Source organism: Ictidomys tridecemlineatus, chromosome 15, assembly GCF_052094955.1.
Source record: "Ictidomys tridecemlineatus isolate mIctTri1 chromosome 15, mIctTri1.hap1, whole genome shotgun sequence".
NCBI lineage: Eukaryota > Metazoa > Chordata > Mammalia > Rodentia > Sciuridae > Ictidomys > Ictidomys tridecemlineatus.
In genome coordinates, this window is record NC_135491.1 from 9140818 (window position 1) to 9159713 (window position 18896).

Consider the following 18896-nt stretch of genomic DNA (forward strand, 5'->3'; position numbering starts at 1 on the left):
ACAGGAGGATTGCAAGTTCAAAGCCAGCCTCAGCAATGGCGAGGCACTAAGCAATTCAGTGAGACCCTATCTCTAAATAAAATACAAGATAGGGCTGGGGATGTGACTCAGTGGTTGAGCGCCCCTGATTTCAATCCCCAGTACCAAAAAAGAGAGAGAGAGAGAGAGAGAATGAATGAATATATATGAATAAACAAAGAAAATCTGTGAGCCTAGACCCTGAAATCTTAACAGTGGCTAGATTTATAAATGGTCCTTTTCTTCCATGTTATACTTTCTAGAAACAGGCATCTGTTACTTTCATAATCAGAAAAGCAATAAAGCTCTCTGAAAAGAGAATAAATAACGTAACATGAAGGAGACTGCCAGCAACTCACAGATGAAGGAAACAGGGACTTGTGCACAGTCCTCCCTGCACGGAAGCAACGCTGGGCAATTTGTGAGGGTGGCTCAGCTGCGAAGCAGCAGCTCATTTCCTTGCCAGCACCCCCATCACACCTCAGGTCACTTCACCTCGTGCCCAGAGACAGGCTTCAAAAGGCCACCAAAAACCTCTTACTTAGAAAGCAATAGAGTGGGAGCTCTCAGCATGTGACACCTAGATATAGCTTTTTTTTTTTTTTTTTTTTAAAGCATGGATTGAACCCCGGGGCTTTACCTCTGAGCTATATCTCCAATACTTTCGAGACAGGGACTTGATAAGTTGCCAAGACTGGCCTTGAATTTGTGATCCTTCTGCCTCAGCCTCTCGATCTGCTGGGATTACAAGTGTGTACCACCATTCTCATAGAAACCTAGACGGGGGGGGGGGGGGGGGGGGGGGAAGCAACTTCCACGAAGAAGATAGGCAAGGAAAGACAACACTGGGGCAGAAATTCCCAGCCAGCAGCTCCCTAAGCTGTGGCTAGTCTTTTCTGGAAAGCAGGGCCTTTGAAGAACTATGCTGGCTGGCACCACAGAGTCAGACAGCTCACCACTCTAGACACCCAAAGTAGTCCCTCAGCTGTGTACACCTCACAGCCCAGCACGAGACACCAGGTGTGTGGGCTGGCTTTAGCCTGCAGATGACTTCCTGGGTGCATCTGTTTGAAGTGAAGCCTGTCTGACTCAGTTCCCTCCTTCTGTGAAGCAGAGTAGGCTTCTCTCTGTGCTTTTTTTTTCTTCCTCTTTTTAAAAAATATTTTTGTTTTTAGTTGTAGATGGACACAATACCTTTATTTTACTTATTTATTTTTATGTAGTGATGAGGATTGAACCCAGGGCCCTTGCACGTGCTAGGTGTGTGCTCTACTGCTAAGCCCCAGCCCCAGCCCCTCTCTGTGCTTCTTATATAGCATTTTTTCCTCCACTAAGAAATGAGTGCCTGGCTGAGTTAGTGAGAGACAGAGACCCCATCCAAGCCTGCAGTGCCATCAGCCCTGACTTCATGGTGCTAACACTGCAGAAGCACCTTATGTAGACTGCTATCCAATTTTATACAATGGCCTTTTTTTTCAGAACTCTATAGGTAGTTTAGAAAGGAGGACACACTAACTGACTTTACTGTTAACCTTGTGAAAAGACTATCTTTTTCAGACGATTTCATCATTTAAATAAAGAGGAAATAATAACTGATGAGATAATTCAATGCAGTAACACAATAGGTAAAGCATATAGTCTCCAATATCAAATACTACTGGTAATAGGTACAGAAATTTGGACTAGTCACTTAACTTCTCTGAGGTTGATTTCCATACCTACAGAACACATTGTTGAGAAGACTGAGAGACAGTCTATAAAAGCAACTACTAATGCCTGGAGCGTGGCAGCTGCTAGATAAATTGTAATGGACGACAGCTATCATTACCAATGCTACGATCCAGGGGCGCAGCAAAGCTGCTGAAGCTCTCAGAGACAAAGAAAGGGAAGTAGAATGGGATGATCCCAGAATTGCTTTTAAGGAGTTCATGATTTAGCCACCACGTGACCTTCTCTAACCAAATCCCAAGCCTGACTGTATGTGAGCAAAAGACTGGGGGACCTAAGGTGAAAACGCCTCAGTGCTAAAGATTAGGGTGCTGAGAACATGGACATCTTGGGTGGTCGATACACAAATTGACAGGCTAGAATGGAGGTCAAAGTGGCAATGTCTACCAAACAATGAACTGCAATTTTGGACCATAAGTTCCCCTTCCACTCACTCATTCTGCAGCTGCACAAGGTCCCACACTGAAGCATCATCTGAGAACAAAACCCTGAACAAAATTCCATCAAGCAAGGTTCACTAACACTATATTGAAAAAAGGGAGCAAATTATGCACTGATATGAAAATGTCTCCCAAGAGATAAATGTATAGTGAAAATCAAGAGGTATAATACTGTTACTAAAGCTGCCTTGAATTTCAAATCATATAAATAGATCTTTACATACTGTCAAAAACAGAACCCTCAGGGCCAGGAATGCGGTGCAGTAGGAGAGCATTTGCCTAGCATGCATAAGCACTGAGTTCAACCCCCAAGATCATTAAAATAAAAAGATAAAAACAGAACATGTGCCTCTTTTACCTTTTATCTACTATTACACCAGTGGAAAGGCAGAGGCCTATAGAAGTTAGCAGAATGTGGCATAGGGAGCTTTCTTCAGGGCTTTAGAAGTCTCTAAAGAATCTCCCCAAACTAAGGCAAACGCGGAAACCAGGTGTTTCTCCATCTGAGCCAAACTTGACAAACACTGAGACAAACCTGACGAAGTCGTCGGGAAGCAAATCAGGACTAACACCCAATGAGTCAAGCACATCGTTTCGTATCTGGAGCAGCAACTCAGAATCTTCCCCGTAGGTGTCAGAACTAGGATCTCTTCCTTTATCCGTGCGGAATTTCAGAAGCACTGACAAAGGGGAAAACGCAAGAGTTTATATACACAGTCTTCTCATAAGGAACATTCACGGATCTCAACTATCAAAACAAGTATTTTTCCTATAGGAAGCAGTGTGTAATGAGCTGATGGGAAGGGGCTGAGCATTCTCTCCTTGGCAGCCCCCAGTCTGCCCCTCCCCATCCCTCCCAACAGATTAAAAAAATACCCATAGCTCCACCTCAGCAGATGGCTGCAGAGATGGACAACAGGGAGGTATTCTGAGATACCTGGAAGAGGGGTACCCAGAAAAACAACAGAGGAAGTAGAAATTAGTTGGTCTTATTGCTCATTATGTATTCAAAGCCCAAGCAATCCTCATTGGTCTCTTGTACCTGCTTTATGATACACTGTAGTGACTAGTAACTGCACTTTTGGTGTGTTTTGGGGAGGATGCTGGGGATTAAATCCAAGGGTGCTTCACCTCTGACCACATCCCCAGCCCCTTGCTTTTTATTTTGAGACAGGATCTTGATAGGTTGCTTAAGGCATTATTAAATTGCTGAGGCTGACCTTGAACTTGTGATCCTCCTGTCTCAGCTTCCTATGTCACTGGGATTACAGGTGTGTGCCACTATGCCCAGGTCCCTTTCTTTAATGAAGTGTGCTGGATGTCTCTAAAATTTTGTTCAAATGATTAAAGAACTTGGAAAAGTTGTTACTGCTATTGATGCATAACATACTGCTATTATTGGTCTTTTACATTAACATTTTATTACAAATATATCCACATACAAAATATAAAATATTAATAAAAACATATTTATGTGTAATTATACTATATTTTGAATATATTATAATTATATATAATTTGAATTTTTGAAAACTTCAGCTGTGCTGTCAACTTTGGAAAAAGTATCCTGGTTAACAGCCATACTGGTCTACAAATGTTACATTTAGTATTTTTTTTTTTTCACTTACACAATAGAACAATAGGATGCAAAAATATAAGGGGGTCTGACACCATCTGTAGGGCGGTGTCAAGTTGAGGCTTCCCTGAGGATGCAACAAGTGAGCTCCATGTGTGCAGAAGCTTCCTGCAGAGGGCAAAGGTCCTATTATGACCAGAGGAGACATCAGGAGGGAGGCACATATTCTAGGCATTAGTTCAAACTGCTGCCTTCAGCCAGAAAGGCCAAATACTCAGACTGACTCATCGGACAGACAAATCTCTACAAACAGAACCTCCCTTAATACAAAAACTATGTCAACCTCTAGAAATGGATGTTTAAAGGTTGTGAATAAGACGAAAGTTTCCAATGATGGTGTTGAATAAGAGCTACTGTGTGTGGAGACACCAACAAGGCAAGAACTTTCAGTCTAAGCAAAAAGACATGGACAGGAGCAGGATACTAATGATCTCAATGCAGGCATCTGCTACCACTGCACCTTGTCCTGTGTCCCAAATACAGAGACATTCTTGCTTTCTGTGTACTCCCAAGGCAGAAGGTCAGCTGGCTGTGAACCTTATCCCCAAGTAACACTTTCTCCTATAATCACAAGGCTATTTCAGACGGGATGTGTAAGCATGGGAGTGAGTTTCTTTTTTCTTTTTTGGCACTGGGGATTGAACTCAGGGGCACTTGACCACTGAGCCACATTCCCAGCCCGATTTTGTGTTTTATTTATGGACAGGGTCTCACTGAGTTGCTGAGTGCCTTGATTTTGCTGAGGCTGCCTTTGAATTCAGGATCCTCCTGTCTCAGCCTCCTGATCTGCTGGGATTATAGGAGTGCACCTCCATGCCCAGCTTGAGGTGCAAGACCTGGGTGTACTTCATACTTCTTGTTCTCTTCTACAAGGATACAACTTCCAGAACCCTTACTACTTCCTGAATACTTGGCAGTCAACTCAAATCCAATATGGATCCTGGCCAATACTGTTCCACCATTATCCAAGTCTACCTTCTGACTCTGCAGATGAGTTGGTTATATCCAATCTGCAGTATACAAATACACTGAAATAAGCATTTGGGGTCTGGGTGGAGAAAAGACTGCAGTGGTGGCAGTTACTCAATTTGTAGCAAGACTTTTCTAGTATTGTCCCATTATATAAAGACCCCCAGAAATCTGCTAGTCCAGCCAAACTAGAATACTCCAGTTGAGTCTGAGAATGCTAGCTACTATTTCTGTCAATGACTCCTAAGACAGGGCAACAAGATACAGCATTGCTATTAGTGCTGCCCCAACAAATGATAGAGGCAAAGACCATCCCAGTCTGATTGTACCACATAATCCTAGGCAAAGTGGCTTAGTGAAAACCAAGTGAGGATGCTTGCTTTCACGTGTCTGGAATTATAGCAATAGGAGCCCCAGGTTGGTGGCCTCCCATACAGATTCTCTCATTTCTGGGTCACTGGGACAGAAGCACTGTCATAAGGGACCAGGAAATGTAATTTTTTTCAGTCTTCACCACAAGATTTTTTAACTTTTAGTTAGAAAGTATAGCTCCAGGAACCAGGTGTGGTAGTGCACGCCTGTAATTCCAGGAACCCAGGAGGCTGAGGCAAGAGGACTACAAGCTTGAGGCCAGCCATACCAACTCAACAAGGGCTTAAGCAACTTAGAAAGATATTCTCAAAAAAAAAAAAAAAAAAAAAAAAAAAAAAAGCCCAGACTGTTACAATACTTGTTTTGTACCATACATTACGTTGAACACATTTCAAATATGAACACTCAGTCATAATCCATGAGATCAGTAAGTATCATCATCAACCTTATAAATAAGGAAATTCAAGTTCAGAGACATCAAGAGACTGCTTACTATAATTACTAAGAAGTAGTAAAGCAGAAATGTAAATGTGGACCTGCCTTCTTCCATTAGGGAACAAGGGTTTCAGTGGTCTAGCTCTTTGTCCTCCACTTCAGAAGAACCCTCATTTGAGCACATTTTCGTGAGATGCATTTTCCAGATTGACCTGAACTCTCACAATGGGTGCATTCATTGAGACTATTAGTTCAGTGGGTGTACAGTGGAGGTGACAGTGACATAAAATCTTGCCCGTCAATCTTCAGAGAATAAAACCAGCTTCATCTCGAAGATGGCACTAAGAGAAAGGGTGAAGGGAGCCAGCAGCTGGCCATGCTGGTTCTCTAGGCCCCTGGCCTGTTTCTGATGCAGTTTGTGTGGATGAGGGCCAGCAGACTGGTACAACCACATACCTCACATTTGAAGTGCTCTCAAGGGCCACTGGGAAGGGGTCCAGTCGGTCAGGTCACTTACTTGCAGTAAAGCAATCAGAAGCCGTCTTTGTCACTCTTTTTCTAATGTCAGCCCTCCAGTTAACAGGGGTGGAGGGGGCAGGAGGAAACCCATGTTCTAGAAGTGTAGCAGTCCCAGGACTGACCCTAGCCCCTGTTAAGTTCTTGCTTATTAAATTCTCCTTCGTTTTGCTTTCTGCAGCTTCCTGACAGACAGACACATACACATCACTGTTGACTCTATTTCTGAAAGCACTTCCCCACCAGTTTACACATTATAAACCCATTCTGTTAAGATCAAACACTGTCAGGGATGGAAAATGGCTCTGCCAAAAGATGACTCATCAAATCGTATCCAAACACCGCACAAAATTAGAGTTCCAAACTTGATTAACTTCATCTGAACCTTTTAATTAACTCAGGCTGTTGGAAGTCCAGGGATGGGTAACATCATTGCTGGAGATGATGGGTATGTCTCTGCTTAAGTTCAGGACTTGCCCATGTAGTGGAGAAGACAAATGTTGAAAATGAGAAAACAAGTACCTTTTCACATATGGACTGTATGTACATGAATATATCGCCACCTTTGCAAAACTGTTTAAACACTCACATTGATATCTGATCCAAATGCAGAACACCAGATTAGTGCTATTTTGGATGGCAATATTAATAATAACTGCTTCTTTCTAAAAAATTCAAATATGTGATTATAGGGACTGGGGATGCAAGCTCAAGTGGTAAAACTCGTGTATAGCATGCATCAACTCCTAGGTGCCACAAAGCACCACAAAAAACAATTATATTATATTCAATGTAATAAAAAACTAAGTGCAAAATAACTAAACATTTTAACGGGTGGTGGTGGTGGTGGTGAAGTAACAGTGTCATGAAGTAGCCCCAAACACAACTGCTGCCCTTCAAAATGGCTCAGTTTAGGTGGGGACAAGGCGGAACCTCAACTACAACTTCATTTACTTGACGGATGCCTAGTGCTTTTCTGGCTACAAAAAACCCTTGCTTGGATCTTTCCCTCTGCCCAGTTACTTCAATTCGTCGGGACTCATTATTATTTTTAGAACCAATCTGGAAATGTGTTCCACTCTAACTCAGGCTCAGTGGAGCACACCTGTAATCCAAATAATGCGAGAGGGTGACACAGGAGGTTCATAAAGTTTGAGGTCAGTCAAGCACCACCTGAAGAAATTACTCATCTGACTGTGTTACCAACGATTCAGCTGTGAGCTCTGGACAGGACACTCAACTCTCGCTGCCAAGGTGAGGCACCATAGATCCAGATGGCTGGCTGTCATGTACTATAGGCCTTCCTTGGAGGAGGCTCTTAAAAAGTATCTGCTGTACAAGAAGCCTCAACATTTGGTGATGAAGGAAAAGCAGGAAAGAGGGTGCATAGTAAAGGGACACAGGAAGATCTTCACAAATCCACACCAGGCTGCTCCTTTACTAATTCGACTGCTTAAGATATTAGAATGGTTCTGTTTCTTATCAAGTATTAATGTGTTAGTCATGGAAACAGCAAGAAGAAAAAGAAATACATATCTACCCACAAGAGGAAAACAAGAAAGAAATTCAACCCAGAAACGTTAAAGTACATGTGCACATCACAGCACAAACACATCCTGAGCACCAGGGCCACTCAGTACCTTGATCTCTTTTCCCAGGAAATTTACCTCCCTGGCCTCCCCCAAGACTTACTGTACAATGCCCCTTTTTGAGCAGTAAGCCCTGCCCACCTGCTATGGTTTTAGGTAAGTGTCCCTACAGGGCTCATGTAATAAAGGGTTGGTCCACAGGTTGGCACTACTGAGGTGTCAACAAGTCACTGAGGGCATACCCTTGAAGCCGATGACAAAACCCCAATTCCTCCCATTCGATCTCTGTTGGTTCCTGGCCATGAGGTGGGAAGTGGTTCTGCTGCATCATGTATCCCCCCCCATTATGTGTGGCCTTATAACAGGCCAGAAACACTGAGGTCAACCTGTCATGGATTGGAATATCCAAAACTGTGAATCAAACTAAGCCTTTTCTAGTTATAAGCTGACTATATTAGGCATTTGTATCAGTTACAGAAAGCTAACATGCTACCCTTTTACCTGCCCAGTGAACTTAGTTGATGACTTCATCACTTACCAGAGGAAGACAGGGAAATACACTGATTCTCTTAGTTCCATCTCATTCTCAAATTTCTGAAAAAATGTTGAGGTACCCAGATGAAAGTTGTTTATGCGGAAAAAGGGGAGTATTAATTCTCAGAAATGACATCAAAACAAGATGCCATTTTCTGTCAAACATAATTAAAGACTGAGATAACTCAGGCAGAGGTAACTGCACCATCACACAGAGTTGAGGGGAATAAGAATGAACCATGTGGAAACACAGTATTAAGGATTTTTGCAAAAGGTCATGGAACTTGACAAGTGATAGAATTATACACAAATGTTCACAGCCATGCTATTTATCACAGAAAATGTAGAAATAATCTCATGTTCAATAGTAGGATAATAATATAGAAAATCCTGACACAATATATTATTATTTAGCTACTAAAATTATGGTTAGTAAGTTTTAGTCACCTTTTCCCCCCAACACTTAGGTTAGATTACATCACACACACACCCTATATTCAGAATAAGGTCTACTATGTAAAATATGAAAGAATGAAGTAGGTACAACTATTACCTCATTTTGAAGACGTGAAAATGAAGTGTAGGAGAGGCTCATGGCACAATGAACTCTCACGTTACTACACAGCCAAGAATACTGGCACATGCCTGAATCCCAGAGACTCAGTAGGCTGAGGTTGGAGGATCACAAGTTCAAGGCCAGCCTCAGAAACTTAGGGAGACTGTGTCTCAAAGTGGGAGATGAGCTGAGATGTAGCTCAGTGTTAAGACTGGCCCTGCACTGGGCACAGTGGTGCATGCCTGTAATCCCAGCAGCTCAGGAGGCTAAGACAGGAGGATCACGAGCTCAAAACCAGCTTCAGCAACAGTGAGGCGCTAAGCAACTCAGTGAGACATTATCTTCAAATAAAATACAAAATAGGGCTGGGGATGTAGCTCAGAGGTTGAGTCGCCTTGAATTCAATCCTCAGTCCCCCGTCAATCCTCGCCAAAAAGATTGGCCCTGGATTCAATTCACAGCACCCACACACACATAAAGGAAAACAAAAGGAAAAAAAAAAATGAGTTGGCTTTCTCACCTCCGAGTACACCAATTTAAAAAATAACAAACCCCAAATTCAGGCTCTAGTATAGCCAAGTATTTTATTCTTCCCCTTATAAATATCAAAGGATTTCTGAGTTTCACTTTTTAGACTGGGTCTCATCAAGCTGCTGAGGCTGACTTGCTATACTCTTGCCTCAGCCTCCCAAGCAACTGAGATTACAGATGTGCACCACAACACACTGCTCGACTCTCACCTTTAATGCGTACACTAGAAGCAATTAAAAAAGACCACAATTTAGAAGACCTCAAAAATATAGAAGCAAATTTTGTAGAAGCAAGTATAAAATACCATGGACCCCCTTTTGCATGGCCTTTATCTAAGCTTTTCTAACCGCACCCTCTAGTCACAGAGCTGTTCTGACAGAGCCCTCTACATTCAGACCCACCCTGCCTGGTCACAAGTATAAGGGAAAGAGGGTCTTTTCTCCAGTCCAGCACTTGAGTGGCACATGACCTTGACTCTGGGCATCTGCTGCTCTCTGCCAACTGCTCTTGTGGAGGGAAGATGGCACAGGACATCCCCGTGACTGTTGTCTGACTGTCACAGAAAAGATGTGAGGCTTTCAACAAGACTTGCAGCTGGGCCCTAGGGCCTATGAGCAGCTCAAACATGAGCAGATGCTGGGGGTCGGGGCCTGCAAAGAAGGCAATAACAAAACAAGGCAGGTTGCTGACAATGTGCCCTATTATTTTACTCTAATCTCCATTGGTCTCAGTTTCCCTTTTGCACAAGTAGAATAAGAAAATGTCCCAGGGTCCCTGTGAAGTTCAGATGAAATAATGGTCATAATGTAGCATTAATAACACTTTATAATTAAAGTCACACTGAGCACTTTGTTGGGTCATGTTTAAACATAAGCTCTGGGAATGACCACTTTGGCTCAGGTTTTGATTCTAATGCTTCCTGGGGCAATGTGACCCTGGACAAATGACTAGCTTCTTCAAGTCTCAATTTCTTCACTTGAAAAATAGGACACAATCTGATCTTTTTCTTTAAAAAAATAAATATATATATATATTTTAGTTATAGTTGGACACAATACCTTTATTTCATTTATTTATTTTTATGCAGTGCTGAGGATTGAACTCAGGGCTTCGCGCATTTAAGGGGAGCACTCTACCGCTGAGCCACAACCCCAGCCCACAATCTGATCTTATGTAGATATACTTAAAGCTGCACTTAAATTACATAACCAGTAATTAACACACTGTATACATCTCTGGCTGCCATCAATTCTTAGGATACTGCCTAGTCCGTCCTCTTACCATGTTGCACTTGCTGACATCTGTAAAATATCAAAGTGTGTTTATGGCTCACCTCTGCCCTTACCCTCACCTCTCTTCTCTGTTCATAGCAGTGCCTTCTTCCTTCCTGAATGACTGTGGTCTCTGCACCGTCTACCACTGATAACGTAGTGGTGTGTGTATACACACACACACACACACACACACACACACACACACCACACATACTGCTTTCTTTTTTTGTTCTCCCTACAAATTATTTTTCAATATTGTGGTCATGACAACAGCAAAGCAACAAGCAATAAGCCTCTGCTCTAGCACTGGAAACTATTTCCCTGTGGCTGTCTTGTCCTCAGGAGTTCTTGTCATTGGTTGACACCAAAATCCCACTAGGGAACATTACGCCCAAAAAGCAATGGCTGTCTATTGCCTGGCTGGTGAAGTTTACAAGTTTATTTATTTTGCAGTGCTGGGGATCAACCCAGGACTTCACATATGCTAGGCAAGCACCTCTATTACTGAACTACAACCCAAGCCCTTACAATCCTTTTCTCCCTCCTTCAATTTTTTTTTAGTTGTTACAAAGGCACTGAGCCCTCACAAGTTCTAAAATAAGAAATTTCTTCTGCAGAGGACTGATTCTCAAATCAAGCTGGCAGAATCAAGAGACAAAGTTATTTAAAAATCAGAGAGCAGCCAGGCAGGATGGCACACACCTATAATCTCAGCTACTCGGGAGGCTAGAACAGGAGGATTGCCAGTTCAAGGCCAGCCTGAGAAACTTAATAAGATGGCTCTCAAAATAGGAAGGACTGGAGATGCACCTCAGTGGTAGCGGGTCCTTGTGTTCAATCCCTAGAACTACAAAAATAAAGAAACAAAAACCAGAGCCATTGATGGTATAATTGAGAGGGAACTGAGAAATGAAGAATAATAGAAACAAAGTTTTCTATTTCTAAAACGTTGTAAGTTAAAAAGGAAGAAAAGAGAAAATAAATCCTATAAGTGCCCATTAATAATGAATTATGCAAAAGAATTCATGCAATAATGAGGTGTAAAAACCAGGAAGCTGCAGAAGCATACACAAGAAATGGTAGTTTCCCCTGAGGTATCCAAATATTTTGCCAGGCGCAGTAGAGCATGCCAGTAATCCCAGCTAATCAGGAGGCTGAGGTAGGAGGATCCCAAGATCAAGGCTAGCCTCAGCAACTTAGCATGACCCTGTCTCAAAAAATAAAAGGGATGAAGATGTGGCTCAGTGGCAAAAGGTCCCTGGGTTCAACTCCCCAGTTAAAACACACACACAAACACACACACACACACACACACATTTTACTAAGGAGATGCCTTATTTTTACAAATCAAGAAAAGGAGAAAATAAAACTATTGCTAAGTCTGTGATATATGTGATTAATGGGAGTGAGAGAACCGGAAGTCAGTTAGCTAGGATCTGAATTTCTTCTTTCCAAATATGGAGAACCATGATTTTGAGCTGAGGTAACCGAGAGGTTTCTGACATTATAAGAAAGCAGTTACGGCTGGGGATATAGCTCAGCTGATAGAGTGCTTGCCTCACATGCACTAGGCCCTGGGTTCAATTCCCAGCACCTAAAAAAAAAAAGTTCAAGCAGTTATGAATGCCATTGTCTGGCTAGAAGACACACCGATTCCCCCATGGAGGGTCTTAGGTCTGACTGTCCTATGAAGAGAGTGAAGTTTCTTGTTATTCATGAGTCCCTGGGTATGGACAGCTAGGACAGTAGTAATGTTTCCCAATCTCTTCGATGGGATAAGCATGCAGCCATGTCTCAGGTTTAGAGCCTTTTCTGTCTTATGGCACAGTAGGAATAAGGACAAGGTCTATTTATTCAAATTATACCATTTAGATGATTCACACATCCTTAAAATAAATAAATGAAGTCACAGGTTAAAAAACCAGCCAGATACCCCATACTTGAGACAGGTGGCCAGAGCCATCAATCAACCCATTTGCCAAACTCCTGCTCTGAATCAGGTCTGTGCAGGACAGACAAGAGGTTAAGGAACCATGGCCAGGTCTGTGGTGCAGAGGGTAGTATAGGATTATAGAGGAAGAAAACCTAATGTAGACATGAGGAGTTTCATTCGTAAAAGCAGCACTGGACCTAAGCAGTGAGGACAAGTGAGAAGAGCTACAGATACAGGCAGAATAGAAATGTATTTAGAAACACAGGGGCCCAAAGCATAAGGTTATGCGGGACAGGAAACCAGTTCAGTTATGACACAAGTGTAGGAAATGTGGAGAGCATAAGGAAGTAAAAAGGAGAAAAGGAGGTCAGTGTGCTGTAGTTCCGGGACCAGTCCAGGAAGCCTGAACTGTACCCTGAAGGCAAAAAGAAATTATGGAAAAGTTTTGTTTTTTTTAGAGGGATCAATCTGATGAATAGTAAATAATATAGATTAGAAGGAGATTTAAAGCCAGAGACTAGCTAGGAGGCTAACTAAGCCACTTGAAGAAGCCATCTTGGGAAAATTATATAAATATGAGGGGCAGGAGCCTGAGGTGAGTTCCTGTCTCAGGGTTCTGTGTCAATGGGGCTACTTATCACACTTGAACTCAACACTCTCCAAAAGAGAAAATGGCAAATAGATCACAATAATGATTTTTAACACTTCCTCATCCTGACTCTAAGAGTGTCAGGTACATTTCATACCTGATTTTTTTTTTCCTTTTCTTTTTGTATTTTGAGACAAGGTTTCACTGAATTGCTTAGGGCTGTGCTTAACTGCTGAGGTTGGCCTTGAATTCTTGCCTCAGCTGCCAGAGTTGCTTGGATAGGCATGTATCACGGTACCTGGCTCCTTACCTATTTTCATCACTGATTTTAAGATATACCCCTAGCCTAATTTGGACTTAAAGATGAAAAAAGTGCACTCAGAAGCCCAGTGTGACTGCACCCGTGCCCACAGCAACACTCCACCACATCTGCCATCACTCTTCTCGTTTTCTTTTTGTGAATAATCTAAAATAACTTGCCGCAAAATATTTTAGTGAATATTTCCTAAAACCATGGGCATTGCCACTATAAAACATTTATCAAAAAATCATAAAAATAATATTGATATATAATGATTATTTGATGTATAGACCTTTTCAATTTTAAAACATTTCTTTTGATTTTTTTTTTTTTTTTAAGTGTAGATGGACACAATACTTTCATTTTATTTGCTGGAGACTGAACCCAGTGCCTCACACATGCTAGGCAAGCGCTCCATCATTGAGCCACAACCTCGGCCCCTAGACCTTTTCAAATTTTACCAGTTGTCCCACATTGTCCTTTTTTTTAAAATTTTTAATTTTTTATTGTTGGTTGCTCAAAACATTACATAGTTCTTGATATATCATATTTCACACTTTGATTCAAGTGGGTTATGAACTCCCATTTCCACATTGTCCTTTACAGCAAAAGGGGGGAACAAATCTTCCTGTTCAGGGATCCAACCCAGGGTTACATATGCCAATTTTACTTTTTTTTTTTTTTTGGTGCTGGGGATTCAACCCTGGGACTTGTGCATGCGAGGCAAGCACTCTACCAACTGAGCTATATTCCTAGCCCCCAATGTCCTTTTATCCGAAATAATTCGGATAAAATTCCTCAGTCCTGCATGACACTTTCAAAAAGTACACCATTTATTTTCTAGAATATTGCTCAATATTGCTTGGTTTGGCTCTGAGTATCCAGGTTAAGAATTCCAAAACAATATTATGTCCTTTATCTCAGGAGGCAGGAAGTCTGTTCATCTTGTGTTGGGGATGTTAACCTTGATCACATCTATGAGGTACAATCTGTCAGAGTTCTCTCCTGTCTTTCTCTTGGAATGAAACCCACGGCCTCGAGTAAGCTAAGCAAGCAATCTACTCCTGAGAAGCATCCCCAGTAAGCCCTCCATATCTCTCTTCATCCCATGAGGAGACAGCTTATCCCGCTTCACAGAAAATAACCTTCTCCCATTCGCTTTAGCAATTCACTGAGGACTCCTTTTTCAACTTTGAGAGGGACTCTTCCATTTCCAGGCTCAAGTGATCCTCTTGCCGCAACGAAACCTCAAGTGCTACGATTACAAGAAATGTACTACTGAGGCTGGGGTTGTGGCTCAGTGGTAGAGAGCATGCCTAGCACGCATGAGGCACTGGGTTCGATCCTCAGCACCACATAAAAGTAAAATAAAGGTATTGTGTCCACTTACAACTAAAAAATAAATACTACAAAAAAAAAAAGAAAGAAAAGAAAAGTACTACTAAATCCAGCTTCATTGATGATTTTTTTTTGGTGGTGGTGGTACTAGGGATTTAACCCATAGGCATTTTATCACTAAGACTAAAGCTCAAACCCAGTCTTTTTTTTTTTTTTTTAAATCTATCTATCTATCTATCTATCTATCTTAGGATACTAAGGATTTAACTCAGGGGCACAGAACCCCTGAGACACATCTCCAGCCCTTTCTATTTTTTGAGACAGGGAGGGTCTTTTTTTTTTTTTTTTTTTTTAAAGAGAGAGTGAGAGAGGAGAGAGAGAGAGAGAGAGAATTTTTTAATATTTATTTTTTAGTTCTCGGCGGACACAACATCTTTGTTGGTATGTGGTGCTGAGGATCGAACCCCGGCCGCACGTATGCCAGGCGAGCACGCTACCGCTTGAGCCACATCCCCAGCCCAACTGGGAGGGTCTTGCTAAGTTGCTGAGGCTGGCTTTAAACTTGTGATCCTCCTGGGATTACAGATGAGTGCTACCCTGCCCAGCCCAAATGATTCTTGATAGAAATAATATACAGAATGCTGGTGATGGGTCACAAATATGTAGACTTTTAAAATCCTGACTGTGGGCTGGGGATATAGCTCAGTTGGTAGAGTGCTTGCCTCACATGCACAAGATCCTGGCTTCAATCCTGATCATCTGTTCTACTCTTATTGGGCATCATCTTTTTTTTTTTTTTTAAATATATCTCCCCGCCCCCCTTCTTTCTTTCTTTCTAAGCCTTCTGTGGATGGAACCTAGGTCTCACACAACATGCTGGACAAGCCCTCTAGCACTGAGTTCAACTATAGCCCATCATTCAACATTCGTAAAGCTATTCCACATTTTGGGGCACACCAGGATAGTCCAAGTTCACTTATTATTATCCTACACCAGATCAAATAGCAGTCATTTTGTTGGGCATGATGACATAATCCTAGAGACTTGAGAAGCCAAGGCAGGATGATCTCATATTGGAGGCTAGCCTCAGCAATTTAGCAAGGCCCTGACTCAAAATAAAAAGCAAAAAGGGCTGGGTATGTAGCTCAGTGGTAAAGTACCCCTGGGTTCAATCCGGGAGGGGGGGGGGAAATCAGTCATCTGTCCAAAGAGCCTGGTTCCACCAATGGATTGCCTCGGGGATGTCTGCATCTGTGCCCCCTGAACAAATAGATCTAGGAACTTTATTTATGTGTACCACATACATCTGTTTCTCTATCTACACATTAAAAAAAAACATGAGTTCATCCTAGCAACTCTAGTTCCAATTCAATATCACAGCATTCCTTCTTGCCTCTCCCTTCTTGCATATTTACAAAAACACCCTATCTAACCTGGGGACCAACCCTTTATTCACATTATGTTTACCTATTTGCTCAACCCTAGATACATATTTAGTGGTTTTAAAACTGCTAACTCATACCACTGAAACACAAGCTACGGTTCAGTAGTAATTGGCTGATTTCTTTAGTCTGAGGGATCCAGTCAAAACACTGCATTCAAGAGCTACTTGGGTTACTACTTTCTTTTGTTCCTGCTTCACAGTAATGTCTTTAAAGTACAGCACTTCAGGACTAGGGATGTAGATCACTGGTGGAGTGCTTGCCTAATATGTGCAAAGCCCTAGGTTCGATCCCCAGCCTCAAAACAAAAACAAACAAAAAATCTCAATACTTCATACAAACACCAACGAGTAAACCAAAGTTTCAAGGGTTTGCCCCAAGATATAAATTCCCCCTGCTATAGTTATGGCTTCCCCCCGTAATTTGACAATCCTTCAGAAAACTAGAAGCTTTATAAAAACAGAGATGTTAAGTCACGTTAAGAAATTTTGATTCAGTAAAGCTAAGCTAGATGGAATCAAACAATCTGTATTTTTCAAATGTCTTCTGGTTAATTCTGATATCCTGACAAATGAGAAGTCACTGGCCAGTTCCCAAGTAAGCTTCAAGGGTCTCTCTAGTGGGGTCTTTGTCCTGAGGTCCACTGCATATGCTGTTCCTTTGCCTGCAATAGTCTCACCTTTACCACCTAGCCTGTACCTGCTCAAGACTACCACTCCCCAGGGATGGCCAGACTCTCAGTTCTCTGAGCTCCCATAACAGTTTGCTTTTGACTATTACGGAGTAATTCAGACATACTGAAAAAAGGAAAACAATAGCTTTTTCTTTTTTTGGCATTGGGGGGATTAAACCCAGGGTTTCATGTACAAAAGGCAAGCACTCTACCACTGAGCCACACCCCCAGCCTTACCATAGCTTTTTCCATAGCCCTCTGGTATAGTTCTCTTCACAAGGTACAGCATTATTTATTTGTCTTTTCCATTGGTGAGGAGACTTAGTCTTCCTCTGATGTTGATTCCCAGCCACGAGATCTGGCAAATAGGAGATGTTCACAAATGTTTGGTCTAAGATTATTTTCAGCTGCAGTTCTGTGGCCCAAAATCGGCCTTAAGTATTTTTCCACAACTCATCAGAATAGTCTGAGAAAATTAAGATTGCCCAGGATTCTCGGGTAAGTACCTCTCATCTTGGAATGAGTCCATTTCTTCCTGCTCTGGGCTCCACCTCCATTAACATTATTGTTCACACTGGTCAGTGAACACTCTTTCCATACTAGACCTGATATTTTTAGCACATCTGTTATGATAAACTCATAGTAACCTCAAAAAGAACAAATCAAAGTCAACTTTTTGCCACAGGAAACCAGCTCATGCTTAATGTTTTGCAACATGCCATGGAAGAATAATAAAAAGATGAGACTTTTTGCTCATAGATGGTGAGGCTGACTCTCAAGATAGTGGAAAAATGCAGCAGGAAGCATTCAGTCTAGCCACTATCTTATTAAGTAAACTGGAAAAACACGCAATATCCAAATGCGTCAACACTAACATACAAAGGGAGGTGTGTGTGTGTGTGTGTGTGGGGTCAACAGAGCAGCTGCTTCACTAGAGGCTTAATTGTGAATGGGGCAACAAGAAACGTTCACATGTAAGTAAAGGCCAGGGCCAGGAAGACTAGATTTAAAAAGACTGTGGGGATACCAGTAGGTGAGCAGCTTTCCCTCTAAGGTGCAGTAAGTGCCATACAGTAATAATGAGCCGCTTAAACACAAATATTCATTTATGGAGCACCAGCTGTGTGCCCTACTAGGCAATGGTGAAACAAAGTCAGGTTCTTTATTTTCAAATGCGCATCATAACCAAGCATATTGTACTCACTAGAAATCATCAGGTTATTTTTAATTTATCACTAAGGCATCAAAGTCACATCTATTCATTCCTATAAAGAATCCTGAGGAATCCAAGGCCTGGGAAAACTGAAAACAACCTACATGATCATAGATGCGGGTACAGCCAAAGGATTACTACATCAAGCAGCCAACAATTTAAACAAGGTCACTCTAAGATACACTGTAAGATTTTTCCAGTATTATTTATGCCATCAAGTTTAAGAAAAAACAACTTACTAATGAGAGTCATACAGTTAACTGCATACACACAATTATAACAATCTCTCTTCAAGTATGTATTTAAAATATTGTTTAGCTAGGTGCAGTGGCCCATGCATGCACTTGGGAAGCAAATGCAGGAGGATCACAAGATCAAGCCAGCCCCAGCAAATTTAGTTAAGATCCTGACTCAAACAACAAAAAGGGATAGGAGCTGGTGAGGATTGGGGGGTGCTGAGGATGTAGCTCAGTGGCAGAGTGCTTGCCTAGCATACGCAAGGCCCTGGATCCAACCTTAAAGAGAAAAAAGAAAAAAGAGAACTTCCTGCTAGGCATGGTGGCACATAACTGTAATCTCTGAGTCAAGAGGCTGAGGCTGGAGGATCATTAACTTTGAGGCCCTCATTGGCAACTCAGCAAGACCCTGTCTCAAAATAAAAACTTACATGTTTTATGGCGAAACAAAACAATTAACTAGGTCATAATTCATATAATTTTTTTGGTTGGAGGAGTTGGGGATTAAACCAAAGCAATGCTGAGTATGCACTCTGCCAATGAACTACAGCTTTCAGAGAAATCTCTTTTTTT

The 18896-nt window shown here is 41.9% G+C and overlaps 1 protein-coding gene across 4 annotated transcripts in view; it reads right to left on the reverse strand.

The window, feature by feature from the left end:
- Sae1 (SUMO1 activating enzyme subunit 1) overlaps positions 1-18896 on the reverse strand; it is a 71891-nt gene that overhangs the window by 20187 nt on the left and 32808 nt on the right. For 2 of the 4 annotated variants that reach the window (XM_078031795.1, XM_005336574.5), the window contains exon 7: positions 2722-2866. The exons of the other annotated variants lie outside the window; for them this stretch is intronic. In XM_078031795.1, coding sequence (XP_077887921.1) covers positions 2722-2866 — 145 coding nt within the window. The remainder of the gene's footprint in view (positions 1-2721; positions 2867-18896) is intronic. 4 annotated transcript variants of the gene reach the window in all.